At 39.4% G+C, this 25,186-nt stretch overlaps 1 protein-coding gene across 1 annotated transcript in view; it reads right to left on the minus strand.

Moving 5' to 3' along the window:
• KSR2 (kinase suppressor of ras 2) overlaps positions 1-25,186 on the minus strand; it is a 175,574-nt gene that overhangs the window by 70,547 nt on the left and 79,841 nt on the right. Inside the window, exons 4-5 of the mRNA XM_074202245.1 lie at positions 20,533-20,588; positions 11,556-11,923 (exon numbers count right to left, since the gene is read on the minus strand). Coding sequence (XP_074058346.1) covers positions 11,556-11,923; positions 20,533-20,588 — 424 coding nt within the window. The remainder of the gene's footprint in view (positions 1-11,555; positions 11,924-20,532; positions 20,589-25,186) is intronic.

Here is a 25,186-nt window from a genome sequence, read left to right on the forward strand (position 1 = left end):
GTTCTGTATTGACCTCTGGATGAAACTGATACTGGATGAGACATTTCTGTCATCAAAATAGCATGAATTTTGACAAATCAGACCCCTCTAATGCATGTCACTTGCCAGAGTACACTGGAATGTCTGAAAGTCAGATGTCAGATGTCAAAGCAGCCCTAGGGGAATGGATTAAATTAACTGGAAAGACTAGAAAACCAGTCCTGAGGAGTAGATTTTTCCTGATTTGTTCCATCCCCTTTTCCCCTCCATAAAAGGAGTTGTCCTCATGTAGATGGCCACAAGTCTGCCTCTTTAACCCCAATTATGCCTGGCTAATTTATCCCTAGTGGCATTTTGGAAACAGGCATCAATCGAACACTGAACTTAATGCTAATAATGAGAAGTAAACATTATATATCACTTTAAATTTTGCAAAGCAATCTGCTTATACTACTACTACTACTACTACTAATAATAATAAATAATAAGCATTCATTTAATACTGTAAGGTTTGCAAGGTGATTTACATATGGCATCTCATTTGATTCTCACCAAGACTGTGAGATAGGTGCTTTTGATTGTCCTCAATTTACAGAAGAGAAAATGAGACACAAAGAAGTTAAGTGAGTTGTTCAAGGTAATACAGGATTTGAACTCAGATCTGAATCCAGTTCTAGTCACCTCTTAAGTGAGCTAATTCATTGTTTATAATGGACTTCTCTATAAACTTAAATCTCACGACCCTCAGAACTCATCTTTAGATGAGCATGTAGAGATAGATGATGAGGGCAGCTAGGTGGTACAGTGGTTAGAGAGCTAGCCTTGGATCAAGAGTTCAAATCCAACCTCAGATATTTGATATTTACTAGTTGTGTGACCCTGGGCAAGTCATTTAACCCTGATTGCCTCACATCCAGAGCCATCTCCAGTTGTCCTGATTCTTGTCTGGCCACTAGACCCAGATGGCTCAGGAGGAGAAAGTGAGGCTGGTGATTTATCACAGCATCCCCTCACTCAAATCCCATTCATGTGTTTGTCATGGCATCACCTCCCTGATGACATGGTCTTCTTTGATAACAAAGGACAAACATCATCATCATCATCATCATCATCATCATCATCATCATCATCATCATCATCACTCCTCCTCCTCCTCCTACTACTACCACTTACCACTACTGATGATGATGATAATGATGCTATCCTAACTTTATAATTTAGGGATGATACTGCATACTGTGTGTGTGTGTGTGTGTGTGTGTGTGTGTGTGTGTGTGTGCAGATCTGAGGTGGTTTTTTTTTGTTGAAGGACAGAAGAGCCACTTGTATTCTTTTTCCAACTCCCCAGAAGAGATGAGAACTAAAAATTCTCATGTCTGCCTTGTTTATCTAGGTAATAAGAATTATCTGCTTTCTTTGAAATTAATGTAAATCCAAAGCAGGGCCAAAATCTCTTGTGTAAAGACCTGTTTATGAGCAGTTCCTAAATGCAGATGAGATTGTTTGCTATGCTTCCATCACCAAGAATTTATCAAGTACATACTATGTGGGTATTGGTCCAGTGAATTTTCTGTACACTTCTCTGCTTCATTTATTGCATGATTTCAGTCAGGAACAAAACCACTGTATTGAAATAAGGGACAGGGATGGATAAACAGGATTGTATTTTTACACACTCTCTTTGCTATACTCCCCGGGATCTCTTTGCTCACCATTGATCCTAAATTCCTAAGATTGATTCAGGGTGATGCTACCACAGCCCACATTTAAATTAATTAATCAATTAAATAAATTAATGAATCATATAAAGTTCCCCCTCTCTTCCTAGTCCTGAATGTATCAAAAGGCTCATCTACCTTTTGAAACTGTACCTGAATAAATAGGAATGCCCATTCACAGGTCTAAAATGTATTAAATGGGAACTCTCCTTGGAAGCAAGAATTGCTATTTCCTATCCCTATGAATAATCAAGACTCTTTTCTGATTTAAGCATAGCATAGCATATGACTTAATAAATACCTGTAGATCTATTGATATGAGGAAAGATCAAAGTGTCATCTATTGTTGCTGTAAACTTTGTGGGGAAGCTAGATAAGTACAAAGGATAGAGTACTGGGCCTGGAGTAAGAAAGATCTAAGTTAAAATCATTTCTCAGACACTTATTAGCTGTGGGACCCTGGGCAAGTCACTTGAATCCTGTTTGCCTCAGTTTCTTCATCTGTAAAGTGAGCTAGAGAAGGAAAAGGTACCCTACTTTATTATCTTTGTCAAGAAATCCCCAAATGGGGTCACAAGGAGTCAGACACAACTAAACAACAGCAACAACAAAAACTTTGTGAACCCACTTCCCAGTTTTAGTACTTTTCCCAGTGAGATCATCAGTAGAGATGAAGTCAGAGACTTTCCCACAAGTCTGGAACAACACACATCACCTAGAAGTTCTCTAGAGTTCATAAGAAAGCATTCTTACCTGTCTGAGACCACAAACCAGTCAACTGTATCACAACATTTCCATCATCAATTTATTTGATTTCAAACACATTTATTGCACATATTCTCTTTTTTCTTGTTCTAGTATGGCCAAAGATACCCATTTAGAGAGCATTTCTTGCTAAGTGGTGGAAAAGACCAATTAAACCCTTTGACCCCCAATTCACATGCCAAATGGCTCCATAAAAAATTAATGTTATTTCCATTGGCCCGAGTGAGGCATGGTAATTCTCTTATTTTTCCTTAATTGATTCCTTATCCCCTTCCCTTAACAACTGAAACCTTTCTCCTAAAGTCCTTCATAAGAGATGATTATGCCAGACACTTACTTTATTGAGAAAATCATCTTTCAGAACTAAAATGAAGAATATATTCATTTGGCACAATCGACCTTTCCATCATTATTAACCATGACTCATTTCATTCTCCGGTAGATCAGTACTGGCCTTTCTGCTGTTCCTTCCAAAATACATTCCATATACAGTCACCAGGGCTTTGCATTGGTTATTCTTTAGCCCAGGAATGCATATGCTCCTCACTTCTACTCCTCAGATCACCTGTTTCTTCCAAACTCTTCAAAATGTCAAGCAACATCCTCTTTATGATGCATTCTCTGATTTTCCCTGATTCTCATGTTCCTTTCTCTAAAATGATCTTGAATTTATATTTTGTATATTTGTGTATATGTGTGTATGTGTGTATCCATCCATCCATCCATCCATCCATCCATCCATTCATTCTTTCATGAGCATTGCAAACACATATATATTTATTTATTTGTTTATTTGCTTATATAGTGTTGTCTCCTCTGGTAGTATTTACATCCCTTGAGGATGGGGGAAGGAGGGAGACAGGGATAAACAATTAGATAGCACTAACTATTTACCAGATACTGTGCTAAGTGGCTCACAAATATCTCATTTGATTCTAACAACAACCATGTGAGGTCCATACTTTTATTATTTCTATTTTACATTCAAGGAAAAATGAAGAAAATATAGATTAAATGAATTTCTCAGGTTCACTCAACTAGTATGTATCTGAGGCTGGATTTGAAATCAGGTCTTCCTGACTTTAGTTCAGTGCTCTATCGGCTGCACCATCCAAAGGCTTAAGGAGTGTTTCGTTTTTGTCTTTATAATCCCAGTATATGGTAGATGTTTAATAAATGTTTGTTGACTTAAAGATTGCTATGCATCTACAATAAACAATATGTTATGATGAAGGGTTACACTTTGCATTCAGAAAAAAAAGATATCAGAAAGAAATATCTATCCCTTGTTCCTCTTCATCTCTCCCTTGTCCCGATCCTTATGTCAAAATCAAAATTATGGGTTGTTTAAATTGTTATTACATTTCTGTTCAATTAGTTAATGGAAATCAGACTAAGTTAAAAGTCTAGTCAACAATAGCAATATGTGAGTGCACATATTTCGTTATTGAGAATGGAATGGGAAAGGGAGGAGGCAGTGGCGGCACAGAGACAGAGAAGACAAAGAGAGGGAAGACAAAGACAAAGGCAGACAAACAAAAATGGAGCCAAAGAATTAGAGGAAATATACTCTAGAATAACTCATTGGTGTCTTGTTTACTGGTGGCTCTGGAGATAAAGGAGAATCTTATTTCATAAATTCCCACAGAAGGGTTAAAATCTTGAGTCTGATATAGGTAAAAGTATCATCAGTAATTCCCATCTATGGAAGGTTGAGCAAGACACCACAGGAGGCCACATCATTTCCCCCTTTATCCAGTTCTGTGAATGTTCAAGAAGACACCTCTATCAAGGGTGGACCCTAGAGTTATACTAGGAGCCACACAGTGGGAAGAGAAGCAGAATGATGGAAAAAGTATGACTGTTGTCCATATTCCAAAGGTCATTTTTTCAATGAGCATTTTATTGCCTACTATATACCAGCAGTGTTCCAATGCTCTAGAGATGCAAAGAAAAGGCAAAAAATCCCCCCCCCCCAAAACCAGTGCCTGCCCTCAACCTCAAGCAACTTATAGTCTAATAGGGAAGACAATATGCAAACTACTATGAACTAAGAAGATAAAAACAAGATAAACTGGAGATAATCAATGGAGAGAAGGTACTAACACTAGGGGAGATTAAGAAAGACTTCTTGTAGAAGGTGGAATTCTAGTTGGAAGTCAGTGACAGAAAGAGATGGAAATGAAAGGGGAGAGAATTCTAGACCTGGAGTTGGGAAATGTGTAAGGCTGAGCATGGAGATCAGTGTCACCGGATTTAAGAGCACGTGAGGAGCAATGAGGAAGGAGTAAGACGATTGGAAAGGCCAAAGAGAGGATTACATATTTGAACCATTTATGTTTTATAAATTCATATTTACTTACATACATACACACATATATTTGTATGTATTTATATTTTTTGTGAATGTACTCCCCTTTGGAATAGAAAGGAAGGGACCTACTATGTATCAAGTCTCATTTCCAGGGCCAACTCCAGTCATTCTGATTCATATCTGGCCACTGGACCCAGATGACTCTGGAAGAGAAAGTGATGACTTAACCCAGTCCCCCTTATTGAAATTAATTTCACATGCATGTCATGGCATCACCTGCTCTGATATCATGGTATTCTTTAAGAATAAAGGACAATCATCATCATCATCATCATCATCATCATCATCATCATCATCCTATATCAGTCACTGTGCTAAGTGCTTTATAAATATTACCTTATTTGATACTCATATAATAACCCTGGGAGGTGGGTGCTGTTATTAGCTTCATTTTACAGTTGAGGAAACTGAAGCAAATGGTGTTTAGATAATTTATCTAGGGTCATAGAACTTTTAATTGTCTGAGGTTAGATTTGAATTCAGATGTCCCTGTCTCCAGTTCCAGTGCACCACCTAATTGTCAATAGGCTGTTTCATTTTTGTCTTTGTAACCCCTGGATCCTAGAAATAATAGGGAATCACTGGAGGTGACATGCTCAGAACTTTGATTTAGAAAAATCACTTTAGTGGCTGAATGGAAAATGGATTGGAAGGGAGAGAGACCAGAAGCAGTCAGACCCACCTGCATCCAATGAAATAATTCAGGCGTGAGTAAAGAAGGTCTCTACCAGGGAAGGGGTGGTGTCAGAAGACAGAAAGAGGCACATTTGAGAAATTCTGCAAAAGGGAAATTGATGGGAGAAACTGCAAAGGTGAATTGGAGAAAGATGCTGCAAAGGTGAAATCATCACACCTTGGAAACAACTAGAAAAGGAGGAGTGAGAGTGAGGAATCCAGAATCACAAAGAGAGGGGTCAGAAAAAGAGGAGACAAAAATTCCAATCCTTCTCCTTAAGCAGTCCAGAATTGTTTTTTCTTAATATATATATATATATATATATATATATATATATGTGTGTGTGTGTATATATATATATACATATATATATATATATATATGTGAGACAACTCCATCTATCTTTAAGCTTTACAAGCATTTTACATACATACCCTCATTGACTTCTTGCTCAATAATTCTGGGATAGAGGTGGTGTACATAGTTTTTGTTTTGGTGCAGACAAGTGACTTCACATGAACTTGAACCTCCTGGTATGCAAACTTCCTTCACCAATGCTTATCAGCGACTCAAATTGTTACTGATAATCTTGAACTGTCCAGGCCTCTCAAAGTTTGTGGCTTGCCCTAATCATACAGCAAACACACCTTATAGGGAGGACACAAACTTAGGTCTTCTTTCTAACTCCAAGATTAGAATTGAAGTTAACGAGTAATTCTAAGATTAGTTGCTCAGCAAAATATCCACAATAACATGCTTTCTCTCAGGGTAGGTATAATTATACTTACTTTCCAGATCAGAAAATTGATGCTGAGAGAGGTAGAATAAGTTCCTCTAAAATAGTCTGTAAATTGCCTTCTGATTCTAAATTTCTATGATTCTACCTGATTTAGTTCATTCCCATTCATCAAATTCTCCTAATAACAGTAAAAAAATCTCTTTTATAAGAGCAGTTAGGTGGCCCAGGCCCTGGAATCAGGAGGATCTGAGTTCAAATTTAGACTCAGTCACTTAGTAATTACCCAGCTGTGTGACCTTGGGCAATGCATTTAATCCCATTGCTGTGCAAAAACTAAAAAAAAAAAACTCTTTTGAGATAATCTAAAATATGCTTGATATCAATGCTTAGTATGTATCAGGTTCTCATTAAATGCTCAGAAAAATAAACACAGTCACAATAGGGTATAAGATATTCTGTGGCATCTAACCTCTAACCCCATACTCCACTCCATTGATCGAAAAACCATCTGGCAGGACAGAGGCATTGGAGCAATCTAGATAAAGTATATTCAAATGTTCTTCAGATTTTTAAAAACTTAATTCAATAAATAGTTATTGTTCATTTTTGTTTGCCTCATGTATATTCATTTACCTATCTGTTTCATCATTTATATACTTTTCACACACATTCATAATTTCTTTACTCATTTCTTAATTATATTTTTGCTTATTTATTTATTCCTTCATTCCTTCATTCCTTTATTTATTTGTTTGTTTGTTTGTTTGTTTATGTTAACACACATTTGAATCTCTGAGGAGAACAAAGTTCCCAAGGGCAGAGATTTATCTCTGTTTCTTTATGTCCTGAAACCACCTAGCATGGCTTTGCCTAGATGAAGAGTTTAATAAGTATTTATTGAACTGAATTGTAAAGATGAAGAAACTTTAAAATAAATTATTTTTGGTATGTGGGAATTGCTCTGAAGGACTCTACTTTCTTATTTTAGTCATTTTATTTTTAAATTAGCATTTCCTTTTTCAACTGTCCCCCCATTTAAAAGAATAAGAAAAATAAAGACTATATATATATATATATATATATATATTATATATATATATATAATATATATATATATATATATATATATATATATCCATCCAAGCAGAATCAAATCCCCATGATGGCTGTAGCATCTACAATGTGCCAAAAACTTTGTTGAGTACTAAGGCTACAAAGAAAGGCAAAGGAGGTGCCCTCTCCCCAAGAACCCACAGACTAATGGAAGAGACAACATGCAAACAGCTATGAACAAATAAAACATAGCATAAATTGGAAATAATCGACAGAGGAAGTGCATTAGAATTAAAGGGGACTAGAAAAGTCTTCCTATAGGAAGCAGAATTTTACTCGGGATTCCACAAAAAGCCATAGGAGGGTGGGGAATAGAGAAGAGGAAAGAATGACAGATTGGGGGGGGCGATTCATGGAAATGCCCAGAGTTGGCATACATGTCACAAAATGTATGTCTTATTCTCCATCTTGAACCTATCACCTCTCTATCAAGGGGTCAGTCTTCTAGAGTCACAATTGGTCATTAGATGCAGATTATCAACTATTAGGTAACAAGTCATAGGAGAATATCCCGGTCGGAGATAGCCTAGAGTTAAACAGCCAATTTGTGTCAGAATTGAGACACAAACCAAGGTCTACCTGCCACCAAAATTGACCCTTCTGACATTGCCTCTCCACAAAGGGAAATAGATCTCAGGTAAACTCTTTTTTTTTTTAAGTTTTTTGCAAGGCAATGGGGTTAAGTGGCTTGCCCAAGGTCACACGGCTAGGTAATTATTAAGTGTCTGAGGCCGGATTTGAACTCAAGTACTCCTGACTCCAGGGCTGGTGCTCTATCCACTGCATCACCTAGCCACCCCTCAGGTAAGCTAAGTGACTTCTCATTGCTGAGCATTGCCTTCTTGTTAGCCCTCAATACTGTGACACTTAGCAACTAATCTTAGAATTACTCTTAACTTCAATCCTAATTACCAAGTAATTGGCAAGAATACACTATTGTGAATTTCTATGGTTACATGCCACATAATTATATGGTTTTTATGTTCTCAGTAAAATAACTCAATGTCCAAAAATGTTCCATTTGGTTTGGCCAATGGCCAGTCATTTCCCTTCGCCAACCAATATCTAAGAGGTAGTGATTAATCAAATTACTCAAATATTTGGTTTCCAATGGAATAGGCAGATAAGAAGATGGGATGGCCATCTGCCTATTGCTAGAGGGTGCAACAGCAAGACAGGAAAAAAAAAGCCCCACCAGAAGATAAATATAAACCTACACAATGGTACGGCATAAAGACTGTTGCCTTTGGCCCCTATCCACCACTGGTATTTTGGATGCTTCATAGAAAATACCAAACACTTAAAACTCCAATTACATTTCCCAAAGCCAGAGCATCTTTCACAGTGTTAGGAAAAGGACAAGTTATTTGTGAAATCTGTGGGCAGCTATTTCTTTTTTTTTCCTTCTGAGGAATTTCAGGATACTACCTACATATAATAGATAAGAACCATCCATCCAGTTGCCTCATTGAATAAACTATAGATTTTGATTTTTGGTTCATAACAATCATAACAACCCTTCTCGGAGGGTTGCTAATAGAAAGACAACCCGGTGGAGCAAGACAGGGATGATATGCATTAATGCAAAATACAGTTTGTATAAACAGCAATTTAAAAATTGGTTGGGGTGAGGAATGAAGAGGAAGAATAACAAGAACATGGCAGCCAGCAATAAAGGTGGCCTGGATGACACTGAAGAATGTTCCTCTTTTTAGTGTAAGCTCCTTGAGGCTAGGAACTAATTTTGTCCCTTTTCCCCCAATTTCTCCAATATAGCATAATCCCTAGTTCAGAGTAAGTGATGAGAAACTGTTTCTTGTTTGAGTCATCAGTTAGGTGACTGAAATCACCCATGCCTGAGACAATCCCCAAACTTTCAGTGAGTCAGATTTAATAAGTATTTCAACACTCACCATGGGCCAGGTACTCTGCTAGATGCTGGGGATAAAAACAGCAAGGACAAACAGTCGCAGACATAAGGAGCTTATGTTCTAATGTAACTAGGTGTTCTCTGTCTGTCTCTCTGTCTCTCTGTCTCTCTGTCTCTCTCTCTCTCTCTCTCTCTCTCTCTCTCTGTTTCTATCTCTGACTCTCTCTCTTCCTCCCTCCCTCTTTCTGTCTCTCTTTCTCACCTCTCTCTCTCCCCCCTCCCTCCCTCTCCCTTTCTTCTTTTCCCTCCCTCCATCCATCCCCCTCTCCACTCTTCTGCTCCAACTCCTTTTCCTTTCTCTTCTTCTTTCTTCTACTACTACTGCTACTCACTCCTTCCTTCTCCCTTTTTTCTTTTCCATCCCCCCTTCTATCCCTCTCTTCTCCTTCTTCCCCTCCAACTCTTTCTCCTCTTGCAATTCCAATATAACTCTAAGTCCTCTCTGGCTCCTGCACTTCTTCCTCTTCCTCCTTGTTCTTATTTTCTTTTTCTTCTATTATTGCTGTTATTACCTAGAGGCCCTGAAGGACATATGTAATCATGAAAACTATATGATATTCAATAAAGTCAGCATGGTATATTAGAAAGAACACTGAGTTTGAACCAGAGGTCTTGGTTTCAAATCCTGTCTCTACCATTTACCAAGTATGTGATCTTGAAGAAATTCCTTAACCTTTATTTTTTATTTTTTAGTTTCTACTTTTTGTGAGGCAATGAGGTTAAGTGGCTTGCCCGAGGCCACACAGCTAGGTAATTATTAAGTGTCTGAGGCGGAATTTGAACTCAGGTACTCCTGACCCCAGGACCGATGCTCTATCCACTGCACTACCTAGCGGCCCCCTTAACCTTTATAAATATATATTTCTTCATTGTAAAAATGAAGGGAATTGGGCTAGATAGCCACTGAGATTGTTTCAGGCTCTAAATCTATCATTCTAAGAATTACAGTTAGGACTAGAAAGATCCCTAGAGAAGGATCCCCAGAATTTTATGGAGGTTTACTATGGTCTTAAGGGGGGAGGCACGTCCTAAAATCTAGGTCATTGATGGCATATTAATCATGCTCCAATCACCATTGCTATGACTTTCCAGACCAAAATAACCTTCCCTAGTCACCCCTTCCTTATATGTATTTCTTTCCCCTACTAGAATAAAAGCTTTTTAAAGACCAAGACTATCTCGCTCTTGCATCATGCCTCCCCAAAGCTTAGCCCAATACCTAGCACCCAGTAACAAATACTCATTAAGGTCAACTGAATTAAAGGTACTGTCTCTGTGTCTTATAAAGCGATTTTGTTGCTTGTTGTTCAATCACTTTTCAGTCACGTCTAACTATTGGCGACCCCATTAGGGTTTTCTTGGCAAAGATACAGGAGTGGCTTTCCATTTCCTTCTCCAGCTCCTTTGACAGATAATAAAACTGAGGCAAGCAGAGGTAGGTGACTTGCCCAGGGTCACACAGCTAGGAACTATCTGAGGCTAGAGTTGAACTCACAAAGATGAGTCCTCCTGTCCCCTGGTCTAGTGTCACCTAGCTGCCCTACCAAGAGATAACATTTTATATATTCAGAAAAGCAACCAAGAAAAAGTCATGGACTTCCATGCTGCATCAAGAAGTGGTGTCTAGGACTCCTTTTGTTAGAAGGGCAGTACTTTGAGAGAAAAGATAATTTCACTTGCCCATTCATATTTCTAGTGTTTAGCATAGAGTCTGATACATCATAAACCCTTTATAATAAATAGAAAATTGAGTCATTTAACTAACACTCTCATTTAAAAAAATTGAAAATAGTCACAGAGAGATTAAATGATTCACTCTAGGTCATTAAAGGTTGAAGAAAACTGAGAGAGGATTTGAACTCAGGTCCTATAATTGCAAATCTAGTGCTAATTATATGATATTAGATCCTGGAAAGGATCTCAGAGGCCATCAAATCCAATCCCCTCATTTTTACAGATGAGGAAACTGAGGCCAAGGAAGGTTGATTACCATGCTCAACATCAACTATGTAGTGTAGGAAACAAGATTTGAGCCCAGGTTCTCTGCTTTTGGTCCCAACCTACTACAGAGCTTCAGTATTAAGTATACTTAGGTGTACCGGTACTCCCATGAAACATACATAGATACTGGCTTGCCCAGAACAACCTGGACCATACCAGGTAGGGAACAGTTGGCTTGATGGTGGGTAGAGGGATACAAGAGTAAACATCTAGTCAGTCTTAGGAGGACCTATGTTCAAACTGGTAAATGAGGCACTGACCTGGTGATGATTGCCAAGTGGGGTGGGCTCATGCAGGCCCCCATGAACAGCACCACATTCTCATGCCGTGTCTGCCGGTAGGCCATGACCTCCCTCTTGAAGGCCTTGAGTTGGTCCTCATTGTCCCTCTCAATATCAATAAGCCTTATGGCCACTTCCCCATGCCAGCGGCCATGGTACACCTGCCCAAATCGGCCCTTGCCAATGAGCTCGCCCATCTCCAGTTGCTCAAAGGGAATGTCCCACTCCTGGAGAAAGATACTGGTCTGACTGGCCTTGCGGGGGAAATTGCGGGCGGAGAGAAGGGAGAGGTTCATTTCCTCAAAGTCATCCTCTGATTCCTCGGCTTCGTTGTTCCCCTCCTCATTCTGTGGAAAGAGAAATGAGAACAGTTGTAGTGGAAGTGAGAGAACATCAAACCAGGAGTCAGGAAGATGTGAATGCTTTGGCATGTCCCAAACTTCCCCAAAGCCCAGTTTCCTCCTCTGTAAAATGAGGGAATCAGACTCATAAGCCTTGAAACTCATTTCTAGCTAGAAATCACAGATCAATAAATTTTGCTTAGATCAGTACCTACTATTGATATAGCAAAGAATCTTGGATCGGGAAGGGACCTCAGAAATGCCAGCCCCAATGATGCTAAGTAGTCATCCATCCATCCACCCATCCATCCATCCATCCATCCATCCATCCATCCTTTGCTTGAAGACTTTTGGTGGGGGATGACATGCGCCCTTCCAAGGCAGTCTATTCTATTTAGGGACAATATGGTGGAATGGAAAGAATAATAACGAGGGGATTGGAGGGTTGGCCTTCAAATCCTGCCTCTGATGCTTGCTCTAGACAAGTCAATTCAACTCCCTGGGACTCAGGTTCCCCACTGGCAATGGAAAAGGGTTGGACATGAAGGCCTCTGAGATCCTTTCGGTTCTGGATCTGAGATCCTAAGTTTTGCCCTCTATTGAGAGCAAATCACCCCACCACCACCACCACCACCACATGCTGCTAATTTTACCCACTGAGTCTAAGCAAGGCTAAGTTAATTCCCCCTTCTACATAAGAGTCCTTTAGATGGCAGCTACCATCTCTGCTCCCCTTCCCATTGCAGTCTAGTCTTCTTTTCTATAGGATAAATATACTCAGTCCCTTCGGTCTTTATTTGGTGTGTGCTTGAGGCCTTTCACCCCATGGTAAGAATCACAAAAGTCTTCGTTTCCAGGAAGCCCAATGTCTATCTATTCCCACTCATCCCTGAACAGGCATGCCCTCTGAAGCATCCCCAAGAAGAAACCTCTACTTGTACATTGCCAAGAAACTCTATATCTCATGAGTTAGCTTGTACCCCTTTCAGTTATCTCAAATGCTTCTGTCATTTTCCCACGCTTACAGTAAACCTAAATCCTCCTTTCTGCCATTCTTGCATTTTCCAAGGTTAAATTGTATAAGGTATTGTTTCCATAGAATGGATGCTCTCTGAGAACAGGATCTTTTTCTTTTTTGGTCTTAGTATCCCAGGTACCTAGCACAGTGACTGGCAAATAGTAGGCATTTAATAAATGCTTAATGAATTAAATTGAATTGGTGGGTTGCCCCTGATTCTAGGTCTTCCAGAAAATGCTTATTGTGGTGAACATTGAAAGACAGGGCTCTTGTTCAACTATGTAGTGTAGGAATCAAGATTTGAGCCCAGGTTCTGAACTAACTAGTCTCTGAAATTCCTCTTAATTCTTCCATTTGGGGATTTTGAGAAGGGATGATCTGAAGGCCATGCTACCACAATTTTTATTATATTAAGTTAAAAAAAAGCAAAAAAGCAAAATAAGTGGTTAATAAAACTCCAGTTAAATTGAATGTATGATGATGTGATGTTTTTCTAAATGTATATTTTTAGCCATGTTCTCAAGTTAGCATTTCAACATCTCTAGGAGTACAATGGGTCAAGAATGAAAAAAATTGGGTCCTGACTAGGTAAAGTAACTTGGTATGAAAGCTAGAAGACTCCTCAAAGGGCATCTTGTCTTACCCCTTCATTTTTTAGATTGGGAAAATGATGGCCAAGGAGGTTACTGAATTTTTTTAAAAATTCTTTTCAGTGGAATTGACTGAAAGGACAAAGTTTTATCTTTTCTTTGTGCTTAGCAGCCCAGTGGTTAAGGTTAGCTAGGTGGCACAGTGGATAGATTACTGGGCTTGGAATCAGGAAGACTCATCTTCATGAGTTCAAATCTATCCTTGAACACTAGCTGTATGACCTGGGCAAGTCACTTAACTCTGCTTGCCTCAGTTTTTTTGTTTATCTGTAAAATGAGCCAGAGAAGCAAATGGCAAACCATACCAGTATCTTTACCAAGAAAACCCCAAAATGGGGTCATGGAAAATCAAATACGACAAAAATAACATGATGGCTATTGGAACCTCAGTGCTTAGCACATAGTAAATTCTTCATAAATATTGTCCTTTTGGGGGGAAATGATTTTATTAGGAAATATAGCCCACAGTCCTGTTGTTTCTAAGGCATGTGTAGGGAAAATCAAGACATTCTTTGCTGCTGGCTCTATCCAGTTTCATTTGGAATGCCTTACTGATTTCCCAGAAGGGTTCCTCTGGGTTTAACATATGATCGTCCCCACCCTTATATCCCCCTTCCCTTTTTCCTCCCCTCCCCCACAAAGCACAGGGAGGCAGTTCATGACCCATTCTCCATTAACCCCACTCCAAATTGGTTTATTTTTCCTTTTTCCATCAAACAATGTTGACTCCCTGCCAACTTCCGGACAACATGGTTTCCAATGATGCCCATATATAATGGTCCATTAAGCCCAAAGCTCGGAATAGTCAGCTTATTTTAATTGTTCCTGGGCTTTGGAGGGCATGGGGTGGATTGCCAGCCCCAGGCTGGCTTCTGAACTGCCTTCTCCCTTCACCCCTCCTCACTCCCAGGCTGCCTTGTCTCCGTGGACATTGTTTTCAAGTCAAGTTTCAACTGGCCCAGCTCTACATGGAGAAAGTTTCTTTGGAGTCCCCATGGTTCTCACCTCAGATGTTGGCTCCACTTCAATTTGAAGTAATGGATTTCCTTCCAGGCTTTAGGGGAGAAGAAAAATAATTTTAATTGATGGTTACATGGAAACTCAGACATATTGACTTCAACTATTTATATACATAGTTACAGGATTTAACTGGAAAATTGATCAGGGACTCCTATGACTGTTTATTGCTCCATTTCTAAACAATCTATTAACTAAGTGGAAATAAATCCCAATTGCTTAATAAGACAGTTTCAAATACAGTAACTTTTCTGAATCCTAGGCAGGGGAGGAGTACCCAAATCTTCTCTGTTCCTAGCTCCTCTTCCCATTTTTCCTATTTTCTTTTGCATATTATCTGGAGGGGAGGAGATTAGAAATCAAAAAACTATAATTCCATCTCATGTTTTACACTTACAAAGCCACTGAAATGATAATAATAATTATTGTAATTATGATTAGCATTTACAAAACACTTTAGGCACCTTGCAATTATGTCATTTGGCTTACACAATAACCCTGGGAGATAGGTGCTGCTATTAGCACCATTTTACAGAAGAGGAAACTGAGATGGAATTGAAGTGAGCTGCCCAGGTTCACACAGAAGACATGTGAGGTTGGATTTGCATTCACATCGTCCTGACTCCAAGCCCAGTGCTCTATCCCTTATAGTGACTTGGTTCTGGCTTTCTTTACCACTTCTCCGGTTATAACACAAGTCTTCTTCCTAATCTCTTGCCTTCACATTCTGCTCTCCAATCTATCATCCAAACAGTTGCTAAGCCAATTTTCCTGGCAGCTAGGTGGTACAATGGATAAAGCACTGGTCTTGGAATCAGGAGGGTGGGAGTTTGAATCCAGCCTCAAACACTTGACCGGCTGGGGTGACCTTGGGCAAGTCACTTAAATCTCCCATTCAGGGTCATCTCCAATCATCCTGATTCATATCTGGCCATGGGACCTAGATGACTTTGGAGGAGAAAATGAGGTTGATGATTTGCACAGTACCCCCTCCCTGTGCTTGTCCTGGCATCACCTCCCTGATATTGTGGTCTTCCAGAATGAAGGACAAACATCATTCTCTACCCCAGTCATTAATGCTCCTTTCCAATTGCTATTTACTTTCTCTGTATCTCCATAGTGTCACAGAGTTGGAAGGGATATTATTGGGCAATAGATTCAACCCCCCCTCATTTTACAAATGAGGAAACTGAGGCACAGAAAGATTATTTGATTTTCCCAGATTTACATTGCTTGTTTCTGAAAGCAGGATTTGAATTTATTTTCCTCTCTCTAAATTCAATGCTCACTTTCTACTATGCCACCCAGCTGCCATTTTGTATATTGATTGTTTTCTATGATTCCAGTTCTCTTCATGTAAATTGTAAGGTCTATGAAGTCAAGGACTTGTACAATTATTTTTGGTTAGACTGGACCATTGGCTTAGCTGAGTTTCTGACTCTGAGAGATTTTTAACTGATAGGAAACTTCAGACAAGGAAACTCCTGCCAATATAGATTGGCCCTTGTTACGCCCCTTGGAGTCTAAAAAAATTACCTAGGACACAGAAAAGTATTTCACCCAGGCTGGATGAATCAGAGGTAAAACATGAACTCAGATTTCACTAACTCCAAAGTTGGTACCTGATCCCGTATACTCCAATCCCCACATTCATAAAGAATCCAAAGTTTTGCTAAGGGCTTTTATGAACATTATCTCATTTGATCCAGGCTTCTGCTCCATTGATTCAGTTAAATCCAGACTATGCTACTTAGCACTTGTATGACCAATTGCAAGTGAATCCTTCCCAGCCTCAGTTTCCTTATTTGTACAAAAGGGGATAATAATACATCCCAGGATTGCTGTGAGAACTAATGGAGATACTGTTTATAAATCTCTTAGCATAGAGCAGGTGCTACCTAACTGCTAGCTATTTTTTTCTGCCCCTTTTCTTCTTTTTTGTTTTCCAAACTGAATCAGATCAATTTCCTGGAAATGAAATTCTCTCTCATATCCTTAGACACTAGGAAGGCATCCGTCCTGTGTCAGTTAACTCTCTGGCACAATTAGCAATAATTGGACCACGTATAGCCAAGTGTCCTTTCAGCTCCACTTTGAGATTTCCAAAGAGCAAAGCATCATTTGTTATCTCTTGGAATAACCAATTATTTAGAGCAAGGCAGAATGTAATTACAATAGAGACAGTTGATGTGATGAGAAGCTGTGACTGGATCCTGGTGGACAATGGCAGGTGACTTTTCTCCTCAGCCCCTGACAACAAAATAAGGCTTTCCCATTGTTTATTTTCCTTTTGAATCTAGTTATTACAGCAAAAGGGTGATTTCATTACTATCCCACACCTGCTGCCTCTACAAATCCTCTCTTCCTACCAGTGGGTTTAAATGTATTTAATGCCATCAGGTTGCCCTGTTATCTTCCTACTGGGAAATGGACCATCAGTGTTAGACAGGGATCTCCAGATCTATCACTTTTTAGGGGACAAAGCATAGCGTGGATGGTAATCATGGGAATCTCAATCTTGACCTGGAAGGGACCCCAGGAATCAGCTAATCCAATGACCTCATTTTATAGAGGAGTGAGACCAAGGACAGTGAAGTATCTTGACTAAGGTCATAAAGGAACTGAGTTCAATTACATCCCCTGAGTCCAATCCTTGAATTCTTTTGCTGTACCGTGAGGCCTCCCCATTCTCCAGGCATTCTTCATTCAGTTTAGATACCTGAACTATTAGTAGAAGGCAACAAACTTTTAATGATAATATAATATGCACTATAATATGCTCCCATTCCATTGGGAGTGGCACCTAAAGTTGTTATTGTAAAAAACAAAACAAAACTGACAATAATTGAAAAAAACACATTCTACTAGGGGTGGCACCCACAAACACACACATACATACCTACAACAACATATATATACATGTAAGTAAATCAAAGTTTTGGCCTTTCTCTGTCATTTATTTGGACCAGACCTGTGATTTTCATCAATTTTAGGAGTAAGGCTCTCTGGCAGAGAAAGGTCCTCTGCCAATGCAGGTGAGCACCTTCTCTGCATCTTAGAGCAAAAGGGGTTTAACATGAGATCCATGAACTTTTACATAGACATTTATGCATACACACAAACATAATTTACATATTATATAATATATATATATATATAATCTATGTATTTTATTTATTTCACTAAAAAATTCTTTGAAGGGGTCTATAGGTTCACAGAAAAAAAAAAGACTTCCCTGGTGTTCTGAAAGGTTGAGTTAACCAGGATCATACAGTCAGAGCTGGGGCTTGTACCCAGAACTTCCTGGCTTCAGGGCTTTCATTGGGATTTCAGGGCTAGACATTTAAATTCCAAGTTCTCTTGTCATATATGAAGTACAAACTATAAAACTCTCAGTGGAGAGTACCTTCTCCTCCCCAGACCCCAACTCTCAGCCCTTGGGTCATAGAGCAAGCCCTGGAAGGGACCTGAGAGATCATCCCCACCACCCCATTCCTTACACTCCCTCCATAGCTGACCAAGAGTCCCATCTATACTGTTTTCAACAAGAAATGCTTCTACCTCTGAGAAAAATCCCACTTTGGGGTATTTCTCCTTATTTGGAGATTCTCTATAACATTAAGCCTAATCTGCTTCTGGAACTTCCTACCATTTCTGACTCTTGTTCTGTCCTCTGGAGCCAAGCAAAACCAGAGCTAATCCCTTTTACACACAACAGTTTTTCTCATTAGGCAGATGATAAAACTGGGTCTTTGAGAAACATAGTGATTTGTCCTATGTGGTATAGGGAGGCAGTTGAGGCACACTTTGAACATAGGTCTCCCAATTCCAACCCCAGGACTTTTTCTGCCTCCTCTGCAATCTACCCCCTTCCCACTTCCCCAAGCCACCAGGATGGCATTTCACTTACACAGAACCATTTCTGCATTATCCAGGAGGATAATTAATCACTGACCTATACACAAGTGTAGAAATTACTGGAAAGGGAGTGGCTAATGACTGTTTGTATCTGTTCATCCATTACCCAAGGGTGCTATGTATAGAAGGTATAGACATGACTGATGAAAAGGTCAACTACTCCCAGTTGGAAGCTTTGGGGGGTTCCTGTGCTGCTGGCAACTAGGTTGGGGGAGGGACAACTGATAGAGAAGGTGCCTCCAACAGCTGGTGCTAAAATAAAAAAACCTAATATAATATAATATAATAAATATGATATGGTATGGTATGGTATGATAATATAATATAGCCTAATATAATAAATATATTATATATTATATTATATAAATAATATCCTGATATAATAAGCAAAACTGCCTTTCCCTACTTCCAAACACCCCTTCTCAGGCTGTCTAAGACTCAGTCTTCTTCAAGATTCCCCTTGATTTTCTTAAAACAAAACAAAACTTAAAAAAACCCCAAACACCTCAGCTATCTTTTGTTTTTAAAAATCACCTTTATTTCCATATATAACACTTCACTTTCCTCCACCTAGACTCCTCCTAGAGGATTATCTCCTGGAACAAAGAATAAAATAGAAAAACAGAAAAAAATCCAGCCACTTGCTTCCCTTCTTTGCTGAGGTGGAAGTCCATGGAAGAAAACACTATATTTACTTTTGGATAGAGTTGGTTTTGTTGAATTAATTAATATAACCTCCCCCCCATACCATTCTTTTTACCTTTTCTCTGATTTTCATTTTAACAAAATTTTGCTTGCAAATAAATGGGAGGGAGAGAGTAGAGGAAAGAGGGAGAAGGGGGCATGTCACCTACTTTCCGTCAGTCTGGATTTGAGCCCTAGAGATGACCCTCTAGAAAAATTTCTTAAGCCTTTTTTGTATCTTGGACCACTAATATAGCCTAGGGAAAACTGTGGTCCCCCTTTTCAGAAGAATATTTAGAAATGCACATAACACAGAAGATTAAAATAAAAGCAATATTATTGAAATACAGTTATCAAAAAGACAAATCCATATACATACAAGTTCTCAGCTTCCAGGTAATAACCTTAGTCTAGAACAAAATTCTTTTTTTTTGCAAGGCAACAAGGTTAAGTGGCTTGTCCAAGGTCACACAGCAAGTAATTATTTGAGTCCAGATTTGAATTCAGGTCCTATTGACTCAAGGGTTTGTGTCTATCTACTATATCATCTAGCTGCCCCTAGAGCAGCAATTCTTAAACTTTTTTTGTTTCAAGAACCTTTTATATTCTTAAAAATTATTGAGGACTTGCACCCAAAGAGCTATTCTTTATGAGAATTATATTAACTATATATAAAATTAAAGCAGCTTAGAATTATTATGAAAACAGTTTTGCCCTCATGAAGGTATCTCAGAGATCCAGAAGTGTGTGGACCACACACCTCTGGCTCAGATCAGGAAGAAGGGAAATGAAGACTGAGAGTTGGAAGAACCCTCAGAAACAATTTAACCTAACCCTTTCATGCTATAGCAAATGAAAACCAGAGAGGTCAAAGGACTTGTCAAAAGTCTCCACAGAAAGAAATAAACAGAGTTGATGTTGAAACCCTGGTCCTCTGACCCCAGCACTCTTTGCACTGTGTTATACTGCCTCCCCTAAGAATGAGCATCCTTCCCCAGATCTCTGGTCATGCACTTGGAAGAGGTTGCCATTCTAAATTTTAGGACAGGCTTGTTGTTCCAAGGTATAGGACAAAGGACTTTTGCTGTATTAATCTTTCCTCCCCTTCTCCTCAATTCCAGATGAGTGCTCTGACCTAACATGCTCAGATCACCATTCATGCTATCAAGGATCAAGGCAGAGTTTATTAACATCTAGTGAGGACTGACTTCCTCTTCACCACCTCCAAAATGAGAGAGCCCTGGGGTAGAAGATTCTGGGGGAGAAATGGATGACCATGTGGTCACCAGATAGGAGGGAGACTCTACTTACATTGGATTTGAGTTCACTGGATGGAGGATGACTTGGGGTGCTCGATTAGGTGTCTCAGGCACAGGGACCACATCTGAAAAGAAATGAGCCAAGAATGAAGACAAAAAAGGCACGCTTCTAGGAGAGAGGAAGCAACCAACAGTCCATGGAGTCTTCTTTTTTTCAACTGTCTCATGACTCCAAAGCAACATCCTCCTTAGAAGACTCAGGAGACTTGGACCTCTTACCAGTTCCCATCCGATCTTCTGCAAGTAGCCTTTCCTCATCCTCTTAATTCTCTCTGCTCATTATCTCCAACTTATTTCTATCTAGTTCTTACCTAGTGTTCATATAGTTCTGCCATTGTCCTATGAGGCCCTTGAGAACAAGGCCTGCCTTTACCTTTCTTTGTATTTCCAGATCTTAGTAGAGGGCCTCACGCATGGCATCCATTTATTAACAAATATTTATTGACTGTGCCTCCATTCTTTTTTTTTTGCATGTGATACTTTTAATTTAAATTTATTTTTATTAAAGATATTATTTGAGTTTTACATTTCCCCCCCAATCTTGCTTCTCTCCCCCCACCCCCCCCCCCACAGAAAGCACTCTGTCAGTCTTTACTTTGTTTCCATGTTGTACCTTGATCCAAATTGGGTGTGATGAGAGAGAAATCATATCCTTAAAGTGGAGAGAAGTCTCAGAGGTAACAAGATCAGACAATAAGCTCTCTGGTTTTTTCTAAATTAAAGGGAATAGTCCTTTGTGCCTCCATTCTTACTGTTCTCTTAGTACAAAATAATAAAATAACAATTTGTTGTTGTCCAGTGGTCTCAGTTGTGACTAACTCTTCATTGACCCTATTTGGGATTTTCTTGGCGGAGATGCTGTGGTGGTTTGCCATTCTCTTCTGCAGGTCATTTTACAGATGAGGAAACTGAGGCAAACAGGGTGAAGTGATTTTCCCAGGCCCACACAGCTAGTTAGTGTCTGAGGCCAGATATGCATGCTCCTAATCCCAAACCCAATGCTTTATCCATCAGGCCAACTAGCTTCCCCAAGATAATAATGGCTCACATTTATATAGTGTCTACTATGGTACTAATGGGACAAGTGCTTTGCAAGTCTTGACTCATTTGAACAACAATGGGAGGCATATGCCACCTACCTATCTGTTATCTGCATTTTAGAAAACTGAAGCAAACAGAAATTAGGGGATTTGCCCAGAGTCATACAACTAGTAAGTGGCTCAAGCCAAACTCGAACTCAGGGCTTCCTGACTGGGAAATGATGATTGTTGAATGATTGAACATATTTAAAAGATAATTGAACCTAAGAAGAGTTTCTCCATAAACTGACACTGACAAAAGCAAAATCCATTTCAAGGACAACCCAACCTGTTTCTGTAAGCCAGAAGACACTAGGGTGAATGTGCAGCGAGATAGGCCCTTCCACAGATGACAAGTAATGCATTTATACAAGTGTGAATGTGTGACACAAAGGGAAGCGGGAAGGAGGAAGAAACAGTAATATATAATGTTGAACCCGATAGCTACTTAAATGGCTTCCCCAGCTACTCTCCCCTCTCTCCATTTCTCTTCTCCTGCCCATATCTTGTGAATGCCATGGTCAGATTAATATTGTAAAACATTACTTCCAACATCGTATTCTCTTGCTCAAAAGCTTTAAATGACTACCCATATTTGACAATGCAAAGCCTAACTTCTACAGCCTAAGCTCTAAGTTTATCTACAGAATAACAATTCCAAACTCTACCTCCATAGAGCCTAAACTACCCTGAAATAGTGCCCAAACTATTCCAGGATAATACCCAAACTTCTCCAGGATAGTGCCCAAATTACTTCCAGAATAATGCCCATACCACTTCCAGGACAGTGACCAAAATGCTTTCAGAATAATGTACAAAGTGCTTCCAGAATGGATTGTGTCCTGCCCAAAATACTTCCAGGATAGTATTCAAACTACTCCAGGATAATAGCCAAACTATTCCAGGATAGTACCCAAAATACTTCCAGGATAATGTCGAAACTACTTCTGATTTGGTGCCCAAGCTACTTTCAGAATAATGCCCCAACCGCTCCAAGATAATGACTAGACTACTCCAGGTTAGTGCCCAAACAACTCTGGGATAATGCCCAAACTTGGTAAGTGTAATTAGTAATAACCAAGAAACTTACCTGGGAAAATGAACTGTTGTTTGTATTTGTAGTAATGGGAAGCTGGCAAAAGAAATGAAGAAACCAAAGTGAGCATTTCCCTTGAATAAAGAAACCCAAAACTATTCTCTGAATGAATTAAAATCTGGTAAAAGTTCATATGTAAACAGGTTAGCACATGGGTGGAAATAGTATTAGTGGTGGAGTAAAAAATAAATTGGGTTCATATAATACTCTTACTACCTGTGTGACCCTGAGCAAGTCTCTTAAATGCCCCTGAGCCTCAGTTTTCTCATTTGTAAATCAGGGATGATGATGGTGGTGGAGAAAATAATGAAAATAGCAATATAATGTATTCTCATAGTTCTGCAAAGTTTGTGAAGAATTTTATAATTATCTCATTTGTTCCTCCACAACAATCCTGAAAGGTAGGTGCTATTACTAACACCACTTTACAGATGTGGAAACTGAGGAACAGAAGTTAAATAACTTGCTCAGGGTTCACATAGTAGTAAGTGTCTAGGGCTGGATTTGAACTTAGGTACTTCTGTCCCACACCTCATAGGATTGTTGTGTCTCAAATGAGAAAAATGTGTGGAAAGTACTTTGGAAACTTTAAAATACTATTAAAATATTCTTACTCTCTCACTTCATCACAACTTGAAGAATGCAATAAGTGCCACAAGTCATAAGAGCCATGTAAGATATGAAAAGATGTTTGGAAAGTCAAGCATCTCAGGCCACTCCTGAGATACAGATCAAATCTATCGGAAACTTTAGTCTTAATGATGGCACAGCTGCTAGCTGTGAAAAACCCTACTCTACAGGTTCCAATAGGTAATTGAACTTCCTCACTTCTCTCTCAGAAATATTATTCCTCTATCTCCACCCTCCATGCTCCTGGGTTTTTAATCAATGGTAAGGGAGATGAGAATGGGGTCACTGAGCCTAGTTCTTACAAATATGGGCAGAGTGCCATTGACATAATTTCCCATATGGAAGAAGGTGAGGAATCTGCTTCCAGGAGAGATTTTGAACTTGGGAAGATATTCTATAACTGGTTCTTAATTGCTAACAGTGTCATGAATAGCAGCCTCTTTGGTTGACTGTGACTGTGTGACCAGAACTGGGGTGCTTTCAGAAGGAATTATTTGACCCACTGTCTTGTACACCAAGAATATTTTCCTTGAGCTTTATGAAGGAAAGGTACAATAGAAATTCAAGCTGTGATTATTATCTTTTCCATTTTTTTCCCTAGCATCCAACAACCCAGCATGTGTTGGATTCAGAAAGACTTGGCTTCATGACTCAAATTCCATCTCTGATATTTGCTATCTGTGTGACCATGGGCCTTTAATGCACTGAAGATCTCTTGCCAAGTTAACACCAAATCATTAATGTGCTTTTTGGGTTCAACCAGGCCCAAATCTAATGAACTAGCCCAGAGGAGTTAAACACACAACCCAGGTGCTAATTGTGCCCCATAACCCTTTTGAGGGTAGCCTGTGCAGATTAAAATATTAATGGCCTAGGTTTCATAGGATCATAAATGTAGTTTTGGAAAGGACTTCAGAGTTGGATCCTTTTGGTATCCTCCACTTCTTGGATACTCTGTTGCCACACATAGTCCCATCCTTAGAATTATATTTTAAGTGATTGAAGGAAATCCTAACTTTTGATTAGAACATAGATTCTTCCTTTTTTAAGGTTTTTTTGGCTAGGCAATGGGGTTAAGTGGCTTGCCCAAGACCACACAGCTAGGTAATTATTAAGTGTCTGAGGTCGGATTTGAACTCAGGTCCTCCTGACTCCAGGACCGGTGCTCTATCCACTGTGCCACCTAGCTGCCCTTTGACCTTTAAGTTTTAAAGACACCTTAAACTCAACATAGCCAAAACTAAAATCATTGTCTGTCTCTTCATATCCTACTGTTAAGAGCACTCTCATCTAGTCATTCAGGCTCCCCGAGAAGATGTCAATCCTGACTCTTCACTACCTGCCATTTCTGCCCTGCCCCATATCCAATCTGTTGCCAAGGACTAATGACTTCAATTTTGCAGCATCTCTTAAATACAGACCTTTCTCTCCAGTGATCTTGCCAACCCTCATGATTAGATTACTAAAAAACCCTTCTTAGTTGATCTGCCTAGCAATCCTCCGCTCACCTGCCAAAGTAAGTTTTCTGGAGTGAAGTTCAATCATAATCACACCCTTTACTCACTAAACCTTCATGGCTCTCTATCACCTTTAGATTCAAATACAAAAGCCTCTGGTGTTGCAAGTTCTGCAAACCTTAGCCACTCCCCCACCTTTCCATTTTTCCTTTCTCTTATACCTCCCTCCCCCCCACACCCTACCATGTATTTTTTCAATCCAGTGACACTGAGCTCCTTGCTATTCTTTGAACAAACACTCCTAACTCTGGGCAGTTTCAGAGAAAATGCTTTTTTTTTTTTTCCCAGAGAAAACGTCAGAGGCCGTCCCACCTACCGGGAATGCTCTGCCTTTTTATCTC

The sequence above is a fragment of the Macrotis lagotis genome, chromosome X, assembly GCF_037893015.1.
Source record: "Macrotis lagotis isolate mMagLag1 chromosome X, bilby.v1.9.chrom.fasta, whole genome shotgun sequence".
In the NCBI taxonomy this organism is placed as follows: Eukaryota; Metazoa; Chordata; class Mammalia; order Peramelemorphia; family Peramelidae; genus Macrotis; species Macrotis lagotis.